General features: G+C 37.0%; 1 protein-coding gene across 6 annotated transcripts in view; it reads right to left on the reverse strand.

Annotated features, from left to right (window-relative positions):
- Positions 1 to 621: 621 nt before the first annotated feature.
- Positions 622 to 18,539, reverse strand: part of LOC106872646 (uncharacterized) — a 46,454-nt gene continuing 28,536 nt past the window's right edge. For 4 of the 6 annotated variants that reach the window (XM_089355989.1, XM_089355992.1, XM_089355990.1 and 1 more), the window contains exons 2-8: positions 17,139 to 17,328; positions 13,746 to 13,936; positions 12,006 to 12,215; positions 9,989 to 10,273; positions 8,221 to 8,333; positions 1,796 to 6,542; positions 622 to 955 (exon numbers count right to left, since the gene is read on the reverse strand). In XM_089355989.1, the coding sequence (XP_089212115.1) occupies positions 834 to 955; positions 1,796 to 6,542; positions 8,221 to 8,333; positions 9,989 to 10,273; positions 12,006 to 12,215; positions 13,746 to 13,936; positions 17,139 to 17,328 (5,858 nt within the window). In that variant the 3' untranslated portion in view covers positions 622 to 833. Of the gene's footprint in view, positions 956 to 986; positions 6,543 to 8,220; positions 8,334 to 9,988; positions 10,274 to 12,005; positions 12,216 to 13,745; positions 13,937 to 17,138; positions 17,329 to 18,539 lie in introns of those variants that run through there. The other 2 variants (XM_014919711.3, XM_089355993.1) reach the window with 1 other exon arrangement.

The following is an 18,539-nucleotide window of genomic DNA, read 5'->3' on the forward strand; positions in this document are numbered from 1 at the left end:
ATTATATATATATATATAATGATATATACATAAGTCTACTAGACATCAGTTTTTCTACCGGGATTTTCTATTCATGCATGCACACACAATGGGCTGCTTTGAAATTCACTCACAAGGCATTGGTCAGTATGGAGCTATTGTAGAAGACGCTGGTGCTTTCACTGTTTCCAGTTGCCTGGGTGTACAAGTGCAAGCAGTCAGATACCCTTTTGCCCCCCCTCCCCACACACACACCTATATATATTCAAGATGCAACAACTGGAGAAATAAGAGAGCTACACGAGCACCAGGGTTGTTCCTCATTTACAGCTGAGTAGACTGTGGCAACATGATATGCAGTGCCTTTGCTCAAGGACACAACATGCAACTCAGTCCTGAAATTGAACTGATGTTATCATGTGTTGAACACCTTAACCACTACTCTACGTGTGTGTGTGTGTGTGTGTGTGTGTGTGTGTGTGTGTGTGTGCATTTACACAGGTGCATGGATGGCAGGTAGATAAATCTGCTGTAAAATCAGATTATTTTGGTTTCAATCTCTCTCTGTTACACTCTTACTTGCTATAGCTTTGTGAAATATAATATTGTGTGTCTGTAAAGGATGGCAGAACAAGTGCATCACGCGTTCAACGTCAGTTACCTCCCTTTAACGACAAAACCTGGAATACTTAAAGGTGGGGCTCCTGTGTGGATTGCAACCACAAGGTTTCTGGTTCAGTCCCACTGAACCACTTTGGATAGATGTCTTCTATTATGGCCCCCAGGCCAACCTTGTGAGTGAATGTGGTAGCTTGTGTGTTCGTCCCCTAACACTGCTTCACAGCTGATGTAACCTAGCAGTCTGACAAAAGAGACCAATAGAATAAGTAACAAAGTTGTAAAAATATAAGTATTGGGTCAGGTTGCTTGACCAAACTCTTCGGAGCAGTGCCCCAGCCTGGCCACATGCCAATGGCTGAAACAAAAGAAAAAAAGAGAGACACATATGTTATATATATGAATGAATATACATTGAGAAAAAGAAATTATACATATGGATCTATATTACATGCAATATTCTGCAGAAACTTTCATGAAACTGAAGAAGAGACAACTGTAAATTACAAAAGCTTGATGCAATGTGGGTGTACACACACACACACACACACACGTTGGATAAATCAAGGAGCTTGGTGGGGGTCTGTATGGGTAAGAGATTTTTTTGAAAACAAGCATCAAAAGAGTAGTGACATTGCCATGGGGTTCTCTACACCCCATCCTGGACAGAGACCTTTTGCAGAGTAAAGATGACACAGGAGGGAATTTATAAAAGTCAGCAGTTTTACATCATCTTTGCGAAACTGAGCAGCATCCAGTTTCTCAAAGAGGATGAAGAATAAACTTATTTCCCTTCTGTTATCTTTACCTCAAAGAATAACACAGTTCATGACATTCAATACTCTACTACAGCAATTTCACTCTTAATTTCTCTCTCTCATATATATATATATATATATATTATACGCATGTGTATAATATTATATGTTGTTCACATGTATGTATGGTAATTGTCATCTTAATATGCATCTCAGATTTAATTTTAAATTTCATAAAAAGTTACCACTTTACAACTCCTTTCAGGAATCTCTATTGTTCAAAGAAATTTGGTCTCAAAATATTTCCTCAGTAATTCTGAAACCATTTTAAGTCTTCAAACTTTGTAACAACTGATTTACCATTAACCATTTTTATTTTGGATTTTTGGAAAATAATTTTTTCTTTTTTTTTAAATTCCAAGAATTAGCAGGTTTCTTACTTGGAATGGTCATGTAACCATCTGGGTGGACACTGTCCATGTAAGCAAGTGACCGATCATAAATGTATAACGGATGTTTAGGGTTGGTATATCTCTGGTCATCGTATGCGTAACAGGGTGGATGTTGTGATTGTGGTTCTTTGTAAAGATACGTGTCAGAAATCGCATCATCATATATAAATTGCTCTGTCATTATTTTATTCTCAAAGATTGTTGGCATCACTTGAGGGTCAACTGGTCGGGATACAGTTCTGGGGAATCTTGACTGAAAACTCTGGGTTCTCAGAGGAAATTTTCTGATGCCATAACTTAAATCATCCATTGAGTAATTTGGTTTAAATCTATCAAATGGACTTCCCCATAAATAATTAGTTTCTCTTGCCAATTTCTCTCTAAACAAGGAATTATTTAATTCATCAAAATTATTTGCATTGCTTTTATTCTCAGCAAATTCTAACCCTTTTGACTGGGCTGACACTTGCCAATTCTTAATATCTTCTTCTGAAATAAAATCTCCAACATAAGATGCTTTGGCGTCAGCATAAATATTCGTGAGTTTTTTCTGATATTTACCTGTCAATGGCAACTTTGAAGAATTATCGTCTCCAGCATCATATATTCTCTGATCTGAACAATGTTTTCCAGACTTATTATTCGTATTAATACTTTCTCTAGAACATTCCTTTCTCTCTGTAGCTAAAGGCTCCAAAACGGTCAGATCTTTGAGATGTGAAAGTTTCTCTTTCTGACAAACTCCTAAAGTAATTCCTTTCTCTTCAAGACCCATTTTCTCCTCTTCGTTATTACATTTCCAATCAATATTGGGTTGTAATCTGCCACTACAGGTACCGGATATCTCACACCCAGAACTGTTTTCACTTTCAGATTCTTCTGATTGGTGCAGACTGTTTCGGCTGTTACCAATATTATTTCCATCAACATCTTTTCTAATTGATTCATTTACACCTTCATTACAGTTATTCCGATTAATTATTGGAATTTGGTCACAACTGACTCGAGGCATTTTCTGTAAACTTGCATCTTCTCTAAAATGTTTCTCAGCAGCCATCGTCGAACCATCTTGTATAAGATCTTTGGTAATATTTCTCTGTCTGGATTTTTCAGAGAAGGCTTGGGTGCTCCCACTGAAACTGGAAGTATGGTGGTCAGATATTCTAGACAAATGGTCCAGTACATCAAGAGCCCAGTCACGATCATCTGTAGTTCCAAAATTTGAAGAATTAACCTCATTATCCTTTTCAACATCCTCATCGTTATCCGCAAGATAATTACTTGATAGATTTACTCTTGCTTTTCTATCAGTTAACGATGTTTCATTTTGCACTTCTTTCGCAGAAATTTTCCCTTCTTGAAAATCCTTAACGTTTTCAGTGTTTTTATCTTCTAAATATTTCACCTTTACCAAATTACAAGCAGCTGTGTCACTTTTCACCTCATCCAGTATATCGTTTGCACTCCGCCACTTTTTCCGATCAAAGAGATCGATGCTGCGTCCAAATTTGAACGGAGAATTAACAAAAGTTTGAATACGAAGTGGGCTTAGTTTGTCTTTTAACTTTGATAAACGGTTTTTATCCATAATGCTTATTGATTGAGATCGACCCAGCTTCAGAGGAGAATTCTTCAACTGTTGAATTGTTAAGGGACTTAAACGGAAAGCTTTGTTTAGTTCTTCGGATTTTATTTTCTCTTTAGGGAGATCTTTAGGAACTTGGGGTCTTCTAGGCTGTTCTTCAATGTCAGATTCACACAAAGAATTTGGAGAACAGCTAATAGGGTCTTCGTTATGATTCAGTGTTTTGGATACAATGGTATTATGGGAATCAGAATCATCAGAATCAGGTTTCTTAAACTCTTGGAATATTTTTGCATCAGTTCCATCTAAATTTTCATGATTTTCCTGAAAACTGTTGGAATATTTCTTCTCTCGTGTTACTTCTGTCTTGCATACCTCCTTAGCAATTCTACCAAAAGATATACCTGCAACTGTTCTCTGTTCTTCATCAATAATTTCTTGGTTCTTTGTCATATTTTCTTTGATTCCTGGAGAAATTGGACTAATTGTGATTCCAGAATGAACGTGTAGGGACATTTTTTTTAATCTAGTCAGGTTTTGAGGAATGTCTTCCTCATTTGTTGTTTGAGATTTTGTAGCCTCAACCTCGGTCAGCTCGTGTGAAGAATCGACTTCCTCGGATGTTGATTGACTCTTCAACGATTCCATTTCTGACTTTAGATTATTTGTTTCAGAATTCAAACAATTGTCCAACGCTTCCAAATGTTTGGCTGCTTTGTCTTCGGCCGATCGAGCATCACCAACCGAATCTGGGAAACTGGAAAGTGAAGTAACAGAGGTTGTGTCCGTATCTGTGTCAGTTGAGTGGGAGGAGTTGAACGGAACCGACAGAGACCGTTCTGGAAGATATGGATGCTTACAGCTGAATAGCGGAGACTGATTGCTGTTAGGTGGGACACTAGGAAGCGCAGGTGTTGTCCTGTAAGACGGGCAGATTGCTGCAGCAGATTTTATTGTTTGAGAATCTGGAGGAATGGATAGATTGAAATCAGAATAAACAGTAAATTGTCCACGTGATAAACAACGATCATCGGCAATTGATTGAGTGGCAGTCATTGATCTTTGCCCTTTATTATAATTACAGTTCATACCTGGCATCACTGAAATCTCAGTACTTTGAGCATGCGGGTAGCTCTGGGTTTTACCATGGAAAGTGTAATCAGCTGGAACTGACGCTGGTCTGTTTGAAGACTCACCATATTGGGAGTAACATTCTTGCTCTTTGGGAGATTGATTTGGAATCACAGAAACCGATCTTACAGGAGACATGGTGAGATTTCTTAAAGCTTCTATACTGGTTACTTTATCTGGTGGCACCGACATGGATTGCACTGGTGATATGGTCAGCTGCCGGAAGTCGTAACAATCTGTCTCGGTAGCATTATTAGAACCATAAGTGGTTGACCTGGGTGGAATTTTTCTGAGATTTTTGAAACTCGCTCTGAAGAGATTTTCATTTGGTGGAGCACTTTCAGAACGTCTCGAAGAAATAGTACAATACCTAAAGTCATGATCGACAATTGGTTCTTTTGGGTTATTTTGCCTGGAGAGTACGGTTCGGCCTCGTAAGGACCCGTAATTGGCTGATGGGTTTGGTGGTGCTGACACACATCTCTTGGCAGAGGGTCTGTCACTGTACACAACGTACGTGCGAGCATCGGAGGGTGGTTGCTGCTTGCAGTTGTATTCAGGGTGGACATTAGCTTCGTCATAAACACCACCCTCATGGCAAGGGGAAAAAGCTGAAGAACAAGGATACTGGCTAATGTAATGGCTTGGTCTGTATGGTAATGTGCGATACGGAGCATGGCTAGGCACTTGTTTACAGCTGTGAGGATCTGCAGTGGAGAGATTCCTCAAAGCCTGATTGTCATTTAAAGTGTTTAGATTTTCAAGACTTGTAGCTTTACGTATTTGGTACGATGCTGCATTCTCCATCAAATTACTGTGGGAACAGTTTTCAGCATAGGACATTCTTTTGTGAGAACAATAATTGTTACAATTAGTCATTGGATTGTAACACTGTTGACGATTAAGACAATGAGCTGGCTCATTATAGACTTGATGACATGGAGGTCTTTGAAGGTAACTTTGGTAAGTAAATTCTTCTGAATTAGAACTGTGTACTCTTGGGTTACGTATGTCATAGAATCTCCCAGCATGGTCCCTTGGATAATGACGCAGTTCACAATTTGGCCACGGATGACCTTGCTGAAAGGAACCCGATTTTGGATCTAGAGTCTCTTGGTTTGTGCAATACTGACCTGGATTTAGAACTGGGGACATTTCTTTGTAAGTGGGAGTCTTTATAGCATTCAAATGACGGCGAAAGGAAGACCGTAATCGTGTTAAGGGACCTTCCTTGGTTTTACATTCCATTGGTTTCGTGGTTGGTTGGTAAACACTATTCAAATAGGTGTACTTGGCTGGTTTATTGCCAGGGTCACGATATTTTTCAAGCATTTCAAGATAATGGTCAGATCCTTCCCTGGATTCCTGCCAGTTGTGGTATTGATCAGAAAGATTATCCAATGTCGAAATGGAGGAGGATTTGACATTTTCACTATGATGTCTTGCAAGAGGACGTCTCCCTTTTGTTATATGGCACACTGGAGAAATGGTTACGTTTGGCGTCTGAGATATTTGAGGATAATAATTGGGATGGATTTGCATCTCAGATGTAGCACTCATCAACTGTGCCTTTGATATGCCGTCTTTGAAATCGCCAGATTTATTACATTTCAGTTGGCACCTCAGCGAACCATTTTCTGCATCTTCCTTCCTTTTATATCTATCTACAGTCAAAGAACCGTGCTTTATTTTCCTTTTAATAGATTTGGAACTGTAAGGAGTAACTTCTTCATCAATAACAGACGAGGTAAATATTTTATTTGTGCTAGGTTCGTTCGGTCTTTCAGCGTATGTGGAGTCATCAAATAATGTACCTTGGTTGACAGCAGGGGACACGCTGCCAGAAATACTGGGACTGCTACCATTGCTGGAGAAAAAGTGTATGTTATCACTCATCTTGGAATAACAACCAATTGGATCTTCTCGACAAGGATACACACTCGAAGTATGTCTGATGCTGCTGTCAATTATATGTTTGTTCATTAACGATCGATTGGATGTGAGCGATGATGAAGAAGGCTGTAATGAGAAATAAATCGATATATATAAATATAGACATAATCTCAATATAAACTAATAAAACACTTGTTAATTAACTTTTGTGATGGTAACTTATTAAGTTCTCTCACAGACTTGTGTTAATCTTTTTGTTACCATATTTCTGTAGAAATACACATACTTTATTTCAATTAATTTTGAAAATATTAGTTTCAAATTCTGGCTTTTCATTATATCAAAGCAAAATGCTCACCTTACACTTGTTTTATCAATCCTGAAAGGACAAAAAGCAAAGCTGACGACCATGCTGGAGCACCGCCTTTAGTCGAACAAATCGACCCCAGGACTTATTCTTTGTAAGCCTAGTACTTATTCTATCAATCTCTTTTGCCAAACCGCTAAGTTACGGGGACGTAAACACACCAGCATCGGTTGTCAAGTGATGTTGTGGGGACAGACACACGTACACTTATATGATGGGCTTCTTTCAGTTTCCGTCTACTACATCCACTCACAAGGCTTTAGTTGGCCCAAGGCTATAGTAGAAGACACTTTCCCAAGGTGCCACGCAGTGGGACTGAACCTGGAACCATGTGGTTGGTAAGCAAGCTACTTACCACACAGCCACTCCTGTGCCTACATGAAAGAAAATTACCAGAGAACTTTCATCTAATTCTTCCAAATCTTTCTGTTAAAAGTGTATTGAAACAATTTGTGGGGAATTCTTTTTTTATCACAGCAACTGGTTGCGCACCACAAGGTTTAACAGAATCTACTGAACCAAGCCAGCACGCTTGCAGCATTACCACGAGCAATGGAAAGGCTCAGGCATTGGAAAAGCCAAAGCACCCTCACAGGCATCACCTGACACCTAATGAAGAATAGAGTAAAATAACTTTGTCACTATTAAGCTAAGGTTTGGAACATAACATGAAATTTTAGTGGGAAATTTTAATTTAGATCGCTTTAGAACTAGAAGCTTATATCGTAAAACCAGGAGTGAGGCGGCCACAGGTGGGAGTTTGGTGTCCAAAAGATTAAATTAATACCTTTTCTCGGTGAAAGGAAATATTCTCTATCAGCTTCAAAGGTTGAAAACCAAGAGAACTTTCAATGCGTCATAAAAGCCTTGACTGTCCAATCTTTTTTTTTTTCTTATGGCACAGTCTTTGACAGTAACAGCCAATGTTTTTTTTTTTTTTTTTTTTAGGCAGAATGATTTGAGAAGAATTTCACTGCTATTTCTGGCAGATCATGCAACTGCATAGAGGTCTTCCTAATTGGATTGTTGAGTATTTCATTAGCTTGGTTTGTTAAGCTCAAACTAATTGAGAAAATATCTGGTCAAATATAATATCACAGGTGAATTCTTGCAGACAGTGAAATAAATGAGCTTAGCACTGAAAATGGGAGATGAGGGCCACTACACTGCAACACTTTTTAAACAAAAGAGGAAAGAAACATACATTTGATTTCAAATCTTGGCACAAGGCCAGCAATTTTGAGGGAGAGAGTCAATTACATTGACCCCATCTGGTACTTATTTCATCGACCCTGGAAGGATGAAAGGCAAAGTCAACCTCAGCGGAATTTGAACTCAGAACGTGAAGAGGGATGAAATGCTGCTAATGATTTTGCCCAGCAGGCTAACGAGTCTTGCCTTGGAAAGCAAAATGTATTTGAAAAATTCACGAGTTACCTTGGCTCTTTCTATTCTGGCAATAGTTTTATCTTCGGTTGATGTACAATCCTCTAGGGAATTGTTTTGGTCAGGACGGAAGCAACAATAAAATAAGAGCAAACAGACCACTCCTACAGCAGAAAAAAACAGTAAAATTATATATATGATGGAACAAAAACAATAGAGGACAATAAAACATCTGGACAGACAGGAAAAACAACTATTAGAGGGACAGGAGAAAAATGACAGGTCATTCGTAGCCTTCTTTCATCAGTCAAGTTACCAGATGTCCTTACAGTTTCAGGCAGTTACACTTGAGATCTTCAGTTTGGTTGCCCCCAAAAAAGTCTCAGCTAAGAGCATTAGATTTTTTTGTATATATATATATATATATATAAAGATGTTGGAAATAGCACAATGTATGCAACAATTAGTTATGTATTGTCAAGATCTCATTAAAGATTTGAAGTTTTCATAAATATACATAAAAATATGATGCGTATATAATTTGTCCAACTTCTGACATTAATTTTAAAAAATGAATTATCTTTTGACGAAGATAATAATGATGTTAGCCTGGTGATTACTGTGGAGAAAAATACGACAAATACTTCTGCCTAAAACAACAAAATATGTTATAGTCTTTCAGTCAGTTTTAGAATGACTGGATTATAGAAATCCCTTGAATTTAATTTGTTTAATCCCCTCTTCATTCAGCAGATTTGGGATCAAAAACATTAGAGCAGCCCCTAAAGGCCACTTTGTCATTTGTTTGCAACAAATTTTTAGGAGGAAAAATTCCTGTATTTTAAGCCTTGTAACATTCATGTCTCTCCAAACGAGATTCATAGACTTATTCTATAATGTATCTCTGGCTAAGACAATTTTTATATTCTGTTGAACAGATGAGGAAGCACTACTTGAGAAATACCCAAACATTTTGCATATGTGATGCACTTTTTAGAAATGAAATTTTCCAAGACACATTACAAAAAAAAACAAAACAAAAGGGAGAGAGAATTCACTCAGGTATATCTGTGTGGTAAAGAAGTTTGCTTCTCAACCACATTGTTCCAGGTTCAACACCTTGGACAAGCGTCTTCAGCTATCATCCTGGGCTCAACAGTGTCAACGGGAAAGGGATAGTCAATGCTTTCAACTCCAGTACATGACTGGTACTCCAAAAGGATAACTGGCAAAGTTGACCTTGACTGGATTCAAACAGAGAATAAAGAACTGGTAGGAATTCCACAGAGCATTTTGTCTGATACTCTGCAGATTCTATCAGCTCGTTGCCTAAATAACAACAACAATAATAATAATAATAATGGTTTCAAATTTTGGCACAAGGCCAGAATTTTAAGGGAGGGTTAAGTTGATTACATTGACCCCAGTGTTCAACTGGTACTTATTTTATCAATCCTGAAAGGATGAATGACAAAGCTGACCATGGCAGAATTTGAACTCAGAATGAAACGCCAAACAAAATTCTGCCCAGTGTGCTAACAATTCTGCCAGCTCGCTGCCTTAACCATCGCTTCAAATTTTGGCACAAGGCCAGCAGTTTTGGGGGGAGGAGGTAAGCTGATTACATCAATCCCAGAATGCAACTGGTACTTTATTTTCTCAACTTCAAAAGGATGAAAAACAAAGTTGTTGACCTCAGCAGAATTTGAACTCGGAACATAAAAACAGAGGAAATGCCACTAAGCATTTTACGTGGGGTGCCAACAATTCTGCCAGCTTGCTACTTTAATAACAATAATAATAACAACCAGTGTCTCACCTATGAGAAATCCTGTAAAGACAAGAGCTGTAAACAGCCACTGATTTGCTTCCGCGATATCAATTGGAGTCAACAACCAGGCGATAACTGCAAGAGAATTCTCCAGTAAAAGCAGGGCATAAAAGAAGAGCAGGCGCCAGCGGCCAGAACCCTTTTGAATTTGTAAGAAAGAAAAAATGTAGATGAATCCAACGACACAGGAAAGTAACTTGTCTTGCCACCAAACACTGCTTAGTTTTGGTTTCTCAGCAATTATCCACAGACTCATCAACATCCAATGAACTCCTATAGGAAAGAAAAGTTTGGAAGAATAGAAATATTCTTAGTAAATTATTGTGTTTAAAATATGTGTAGAAACTGTACTGATAGATATATATATATGCACAAACTATGTATGTGTGTGTGTGTATATACATGAAGACAGGTGTATAAACAACAAATAGATGTATTAGTTTAATGCTTGGGAAGTAAGAAAGTCTTTTACGTTTCGAACCTACGCTCTTCAAAAGAAAGGAACACAGAATTAACAGAGAGAATATATATATATATATATATATATATATATATATATATATATATATATATACACACACACACACACACATCTTGTGATTCCGAATTCAATTCCAGGCAGTGACCTGAATAATAATAATAATAATAATAATAATAATATCGAAAAATACCTTAGGAATGAGAACGCAGGTTCGAAATTTCCCCAAATTACCTGATGAAGGCTGGAGGGTATATCAGCCGAAACATTGTGTTAACAACAAACAAGATGAGGACAAATATCCATCAAATGTAAATAATAATGTTTGTTGTGGTTGTGGTGATGATCAATCTTATCTATAGAGCCTTCTCATTTCTCAACTGCTCAAACTCATTCTTTTTCCCATTTTACCAAACGAGTCCTACATTTGTTTTATCTATTTATCCTGATTAAGACAGCTTCACAAAAGTTAATTACGTCCAGGTAGTTTCTCTAAAACTAATTATAGAGATTTGGTAATTAAATATTACAATTAGGTGTAATGTTGCCCTTCCAAAGCTCATTTAGCTCAATGAAATGAGTTTGCACAATTGAACAATAATATGAAAGGAGCATGAGTCATAAAGCACGCTTCTATATGGTCATTCAGTCAGCTAGAAATAACAGCAATAGTTCTCTCAACATCTCATTGCTTTACAAAATGGAGGGCATGTTGTGTAACATAAGCTAGACGTACGAAAGGATAGGATGTCATTTATGGTGGGTGCTTCTGTGTGATCAGTTTATTTACTAGAAATAGCAGTAACACCATCTTCAAATTATGCTTGAGGTAAAGTTGAAGATCATCAGACACTGGTGTTTCAACCTCATTTGGTTTCTTCAGTGATGAAACACCCACTGGACATTCTAAGCTCAGCTGAAAGAATATTCATTTTGGTATAGAAATTAGTAAACAAAGCATTCAAGATTTGCATGAAAGCTGGCCAGGCTTGAATTAAGTCAATACATACACAAGAAACAGCCCTTGATTAAAATAATGGTGCGTTTAACAGTATTTTTATTGACATAAAATGATGATAGTTATATTTTGTCCCAAAGAAACATCTAAAAGAAACTTGTGTATTATATTCCCACAGAATTCTGAAGATGGTTTGATAAAAAGCAAAAGAGTTTTGAGGTCAATTGTGTGGAGAAATTCTTAATTATCTAAATACTTTTAGATTCAGATGAAAAGATCAGAAATAAGCCAAATATAACAAAGAATTAAGTTTGATATACAGAAGAAAATATCAAAGGAGAAAGAAATTGATTCATAATACAAGGGAAACATTGTGTTCCTGAAAAACTTGCCATAACATGGAATTCTGTAACAAGAAATTTATTTCCTGTTGACTTCCAGGTGACATAAAAATCAAAGAGCTTGGAAGTGAATGGGAAATTAGTTTTTCATCACAAAATTCCACAATACAGAAAGATTATCAGGAACGTAATGCTTTGATAAACACAAAGAAATACTGGTATTCTTACCTATAGCAAAAAAGATCCAACTCTTAAAACAAAAAGCAAACAATATAATTGCCGCCACTCTGGATAATGTCATTCCAGTCTGCCAACCAATCTGTAGCAGAAAACTTGGCCATTTTGGACGAGGAATATTTCGAGATTGAAGTCGGAGATTGTCAGAGTATGTTACAAAGCCCCAGGAAAACGATATGAGAGAAATTATTAAAGAAAAACCTGGAAACATAAATAAATAAATAATGATAACATGTATATTAATATCTTTTATACACACACACACAATATACATCAAGGGTTATGATATCGAAGTTGTGTTCTCATGAATTTTTGTCAAAAGAATTACAGGTAAGAGAGTCTATACATATATTTTCAATAAAGATTATTTGCCAACATAACATGGCAGTCCTGGTTTAGAATGAATGTTGCTGTAATTTAGCCTCAGGAAACATCGTCTCCAGCTGGCTATATGACACGATCTGTGTCCTTATATTTTTGAACAAGAGAATCTAGCATCCCCACTCAGCTCAAAACAATATCTGTGTATCGCCATTCCTGGGTTATTTCTCTTCATCGCGATACACAGATATTGTTTTGAGCTGAGTGGGGGTGCTGGATTCCCTTGTTCGAAAATATAAGGACACAGATTGTTTTGTATAGCCAGCTGGAGACAATGTCTCCTGGGGCTAAATTACAGCAATATTCGTCCTAAACCAGGACTACTACCATGTTATGTTGGCAAACAATCTTTACCACAAAGTACTGTCGCTGAATATCTCACGTTGTGAGATTTAAAAATAGTAATTTTCTAATGTCTTGTTAACATCTACCTTTGTAACTTCTTTCCTGTAATGAAACGTGTAACATGGAATTAAAAATGTACCAAATTTTTCCAGTCTTTTGTTTTGATTATATATATATAAATTTAATTAGAGGGTGTGTTAAGCTCATGAAGGAATGGTTTCATCCAAGGAAATACTGGTTCAATACCCAGTATTTTGGAGGAATGGATTTCTTTAAAATAATAGGTATATATAAAAATATATAGTTTATATAAAAGAAGAAAATGGAGACTGGAAAGTTAATAATTGTTTATTATTAACAGCAAATTGGTCATCTTCACTATATTCTTAGTGGTGTGAATATACCACAAAACACTTTTAAATGTATTCCCCAGTGTTGATATATATTTGCACAGAGCGGTCCTCAGTATCCAAAAAGGTTAATCTCATCATCATCATCGTTTAACGTCCGCTTTCCATGCTAGCATGGGTTGGACGATTTGACTGAGGACTGGTGAAACCGGATGGCAACACCAGGCTCCAGTCTGATTTGGCAGAGTTTCTACAGCTGGATGCCCTTCCTAACGCCAACCACTCAGAGAGTGTAGTGGGTGCTTTTACGTGTCACCCGCACGAAAACGGCCACACTCGAAATGGTGTCTTTTATGTGCCACCCGCACAAGCCAGTCCAGGGGCACTGGCAACGATCTCACTCGAAAATCCTACAGGAGCCAGTCAGGCGGTACTGGCAACGGCCACGCTCAAAATGGTGCATCTCATGTGCCACCCGCACAAGAACCAGTCCAGGGGCACTGGCAACGATCTTACTTGGCTTGCCGGGTCTTCTCACGCACAGCACATTTCCAAAGGTCTGTTTGTTAAAACTATATGATTACAAGATTTAATATATTTTTAAAGATAGATTAAAAGAAAATATTTCTGGCAATATATTTCCAGTCAGACTAACCTGTCCCTGCAGATCCATGCCAGGTACTTAGAAGCACATAGGACTGAAGAATTAACTGTGGTGCTGCTTCAAGGAAAGTTTGAAACAGCCGAAGCAGAAAAGCACTGTGGACTTGCTGGAATAATTTCTCAAATCGAAGGGGATCAGAGGTTGTTTTCAATTCACTCCAAGTTAATAATACATCAGCGTACCTGGAAACAGTAACAAGATCAAATTGGATTTTCACATTTCATTTGAAGATGACAAGTAATTTACTTGTCTCAGTCATTTGACTGTGGCCATGGTAGAGCACTATCTTTAGTCGAACCAATTGACCTCAGGACTTATTCTTTGTAAGCCTAGTACTTATTTTATCAATCTCTTTTGCTGAACAGTTAAGTTACAGGAACGTAAACACACCAACATCGGTTGTCAAATGATGATGGTGGGGGTGACAAGCACAGACACATACACAATATATATATATATATATATATATATATATATATATATATATATATGCATGTATGTATACAACAGGCTTCTTTCAGTTTCTGTCTACCAAATCCACTCACAAGCCTTTGGTCAGCCCAAGGCTAGAGTAAAAGACACTTACCACGGAACGGGACTGAACCCGGAACCATGTGGTTGGGAAGCAAGCTTCTTACCACACAGCCACGTGTGGGAAGCTAAATTAGTAACTTGGGCGATGTTATTAGGTAGTTCTCTTTATAACAATGAGGTTATGGATCCAATCCCATTTGCTCAGTTCCAAATCGTAGATTGACCAATACCTTATGACTGAAATTTGATAAACAGGAATTGTATGGAAGCCCATTACATAAGGCAATGGCCAATGGTGTAGAGAGAGAGAGAGGGTGCCACCCAAAGCAGTCCTTTACTTTGCACACCACCAAGCTCTCAAGCCTATACAAACTTATACAGCAGACCCAAAAGTGGGCCCCATATCACGGCTGTGGTGCTTAAGAATACCTAAGAAGCCCATTATTCATGACTGTGGTGCTTTAGAAATTCACTCAAGTATGTCATTTTCGGTTCAGTCTTATTGTATACCACCTTCAGGCAAGAAGTGTCTTTTCCTATAATCCTGGGCCAGTCAAAGTTTCTAAGTGAATTTGGTACACATGATAACATGGCCGCAGTCAAATGACTGAAACAAGAGAAGACAAGAAATCTGGAAAAAAAAAAAGTGCTTTGTAACTGAAGTTCCTTTTGATATTTGTTCTACAATGGGTTATAGATTCTCCCTTGTCATTTTCAAAATTAATTAAAACAAAAGCACTGCATTTCAACAGAAATATCATAACATAACAACAAACTTATTAAAGATATCCAACTTCCTTTTCCATGTAATCTAAAAAGTGATTAAGTAATACTAAATCCTGGTTTGTGATTTTTAATTTCACCTTCTTTCTCCATTTTCTTTATTTCGAACACCAACAGGAATTAATGAACTAAGCAAATGAACTGAATAAACTCAACATTAAAAGAGAGACAAAGAAAACAATTTAGAATTTCAATAAAATTTCAGAGATTTTTTTTTTATTCAGAAAATGTTCTGAATAAATATTTCACAGCAAAATGGAAGCAAGAAACTAAAATATCATTAGAAAATATTTGAAAGTCAACTACACAAGTCTAAAAAAACTAAAAGTTATATAACAAACCACATGACAACAACAAAAAAAAAATATATAATGTCTCCACTCGAGTGATGTCACTCAACAAGCTCCAAATAAAACTAAATAGATGTAATTTTCCTCAACCTTTCAGGGTAAAATGTGAAAGTGGAGCAACATATTTGGTTTCTGATGCTTTGGAAGACATCAAGAGAAGAAAGTAGAGTAATTGGCCATCATTAAGTTTACATTCCTGTAAACTGGTTACAGAGATTTTCATAATTTATTCAATAAAAGTTACAGTCCCTTATTCTAAATGAATGTTTTAACATCAGATTTTACAGCTTTCTATGATGTTTTTGTTGTTGTTGTTCATAATTTTAAATCAAGGAATTTCATTCATGTCACAAATACTAAGTAGAAAGATCTGAAAAATAAAACCTCCATGTTTATTTTAAGCATGACTGTGGTTAGAAGCTTGCTTTCCAATCACATGATTCCGGGTTCAGTCCTGCTGCATGGCAACTTGGGCAAGTGTTTTCTATTATAGCCTCAGGCCAACCAAAGCCTTGTGAATGGATTTAGAAGAGCAGAAACTGAAAGAAGCCTGTCATATATACATATGTGCGTGTCTGTTCCCCCACCACTGCTTGACAACCAGTGTTGTGTTTACATCTCCATAACTTAGTGGTTCAGCAAAAGAGTCTGATAGAATAAGTACTTTAAAAAAGTACTGGTGTTAATTGCCCCAGCATGGCCACAGTTTAATGAGTGAAACAAGTAAAAGAACTGCAAATTTATGCATCGAAGTTCAGCTAAAGTCAACAGTTTTGTCACCCTATTTCTTTTGAAATAACATCGCCTTTCTTTCAATTAATTGTTTAAATAAGGAAGAATTCATTTAATGACTTTGTCGTTATTAAACTAGCATTTGGAAGCAGTGAGCTGGCAGAATCGTTAGCAGAATCGTTAGCAGAATCGTTAGCACATTGGACGAAATGCTTAGCAGTATTTCATCCGTTGTTATGTTCAGAGTTCAAATTCCACCGAGGTCAACTTTGCCTTTTATCCTTTTGGAGTCAATAAATTAAGTACCAGTTGTGTACTGGGGTCGATGTAATCAACTAGTCCCTGCCCCCACATTTCAAGCCTTGTGCCCACAGTAGAAAGAATTATTAATCGAGCATCTGGAGCATAAATTAACATGAAATTTTGATGAAGGTTTAAATTTAGATCACCTTAAAACAGGAAGTTTATATCATAGAACCAGTGGGGGTGGTCTCATGTGGGTTGGTATCAACAGAGTTAAATATCAATATGAACCTCTACAATGGTTCTCTAATAGACTATGGAATTAAATTTTACATTTGAAGATAATTTAAGAACATCAGCATCAATGACGATGATATAACGAGTTTATTGGTCTCTTTTTGCCAAACCACTAAGTTACAGGGATGGGAAAAAAAAGCAACACCAGTATCATGCACTGGGGGTAGGGAACAAACCCACACACAAAACAAGCTTCCACAGTTTCCACCTACCAAATTTACTAACAAGGCATTAGTTGAACAGGGGCTATAGTTAGAAGATAATTGTCCAAGATGTCACATTGTGGGACTGAACCTAAAAGCACAGGATTTCAAAGTGAGCTGCTTAACCACACAACCATGCCGGTACCTTCAACATTTTCATAAAGTTTGACATTTTTATAAAATTTTTCTTATTCTCTAGAAATTTATCAAGATAGAAATAACGTGATAAAAAAGATCCTTACCGTTTTATAAGAGCAAGTCCAATAAAATGAAGGAAACCAGAAATACAACTTATTTTTATATTTCTCTTAGTCAACAACCACTTCAGGCTGAACACTTGAATGCAGACCATAGGAACCACCACAAAAGCCAAACTCAAAGAAAACCATATCAGTCGTTCCTCAAACATGTATTGTATAACGACAACGACATCTGAAAGAGAAGCGAAAAACTGGACATTAATCGAAGGAATAAAAGTTACAAGTAGTTTATTTTCAAAGTACAATTCAAAGAGAATTCATTTAGAAATGAAGAACAATTACCAAACAATAAAACTGAAATGAAATTGATAACACTGCAACGAGAAGAAAGAGAACGGAAATGAAGTTAGAATAGACATCATCATCATCATCATCGTTTAACGTCCGCTTTCCATGCTAGCATGGGTTGGACATGATCTTGTGAAATGGCAGGGAATCAAATGCATCAGTTAATATATGCAAAATGGATGGCTGTAATGTTATAACAAGAATGTGTGAAGGTGTACGGTTTAGTGGTTAGGGCATTCAGTTCGTGATCGTAAAGTCAGGAGTTCAATTCCTGGCAGGGCATTGTGCCCTTAAGCAAGACCCTTTATTTCACATTGCTCCAGTCCACTCAACTGGCAAAAATGAATGGTATCTATAATCCAAAGGGACCAGCCTGGTCACATTGTGTGTCACGCTGAATCTCTCACAGGACTACACTCAGGTTACACATGTCTGTGGAGTGCTCGGCCACTTGCATGTTAATTTCATGAGGAGGATCTTCTGTTGATCAAATGAACTAGAAGCCTCGTCATCAAGATCAACAGAGAGCCAGTTGGGTTTTAATAGAAATTTAAAGAAAGTAAAACAAGAAATTCAAATTCCAAATCCTTCCCCATTTTATTTTACCATTCATCTCCCTCTGGTCAATGTAAAGTCCATCTGACCCATGCAAGCATGGAAAAGTGGACATTAAAATGATATAAATTATAAACTAACATTACTTTAAAAAAAAAAACCAATATGGTTTAGCCTTTTATTGTTGTTTAGTCTGAAAGGCATTCCAGATATGACCATCCTGATGTTATAAGGGCTTCTAGTGTCACATTTTTTAATGTGATCTCTCTTTTAAAGATGGTCTGATTCAAGAGAAACATACAACAGCGATTTCTAATTGAAATTGCACAGAGATTCCTTTGTTGGTTAAAAGTTTAGACAGCTGTGGAGTTGAAAGGTCACAAGCTAAAATAGTGCCACAAGCAGGAACACACGTTTCCTAACCTTTGAATGTCTCTGATTTCCAAAAATGGATATTTATATTCATAGAGAGTTGTTCAGGTTATGAAAATTTGCTCTGATAACTGAGGGGAACTACCGCTTGGGATAAAGATAGAAATC

This window comes from Octopus bimaculoides, chromosome 8 (genome assembly GCF_046866305.1).
Source record: "Octopus bimaculoides isolate indiv1 chromosome 8, ASM4686630v1, whole genome shotgun sequence".
Lineage (NCBI taxonomy): Eukaryota > Metazoa > Mollusca > Cephalopoda > Octopoda > Octopodidae > Octopus > Octopus bimaculoides.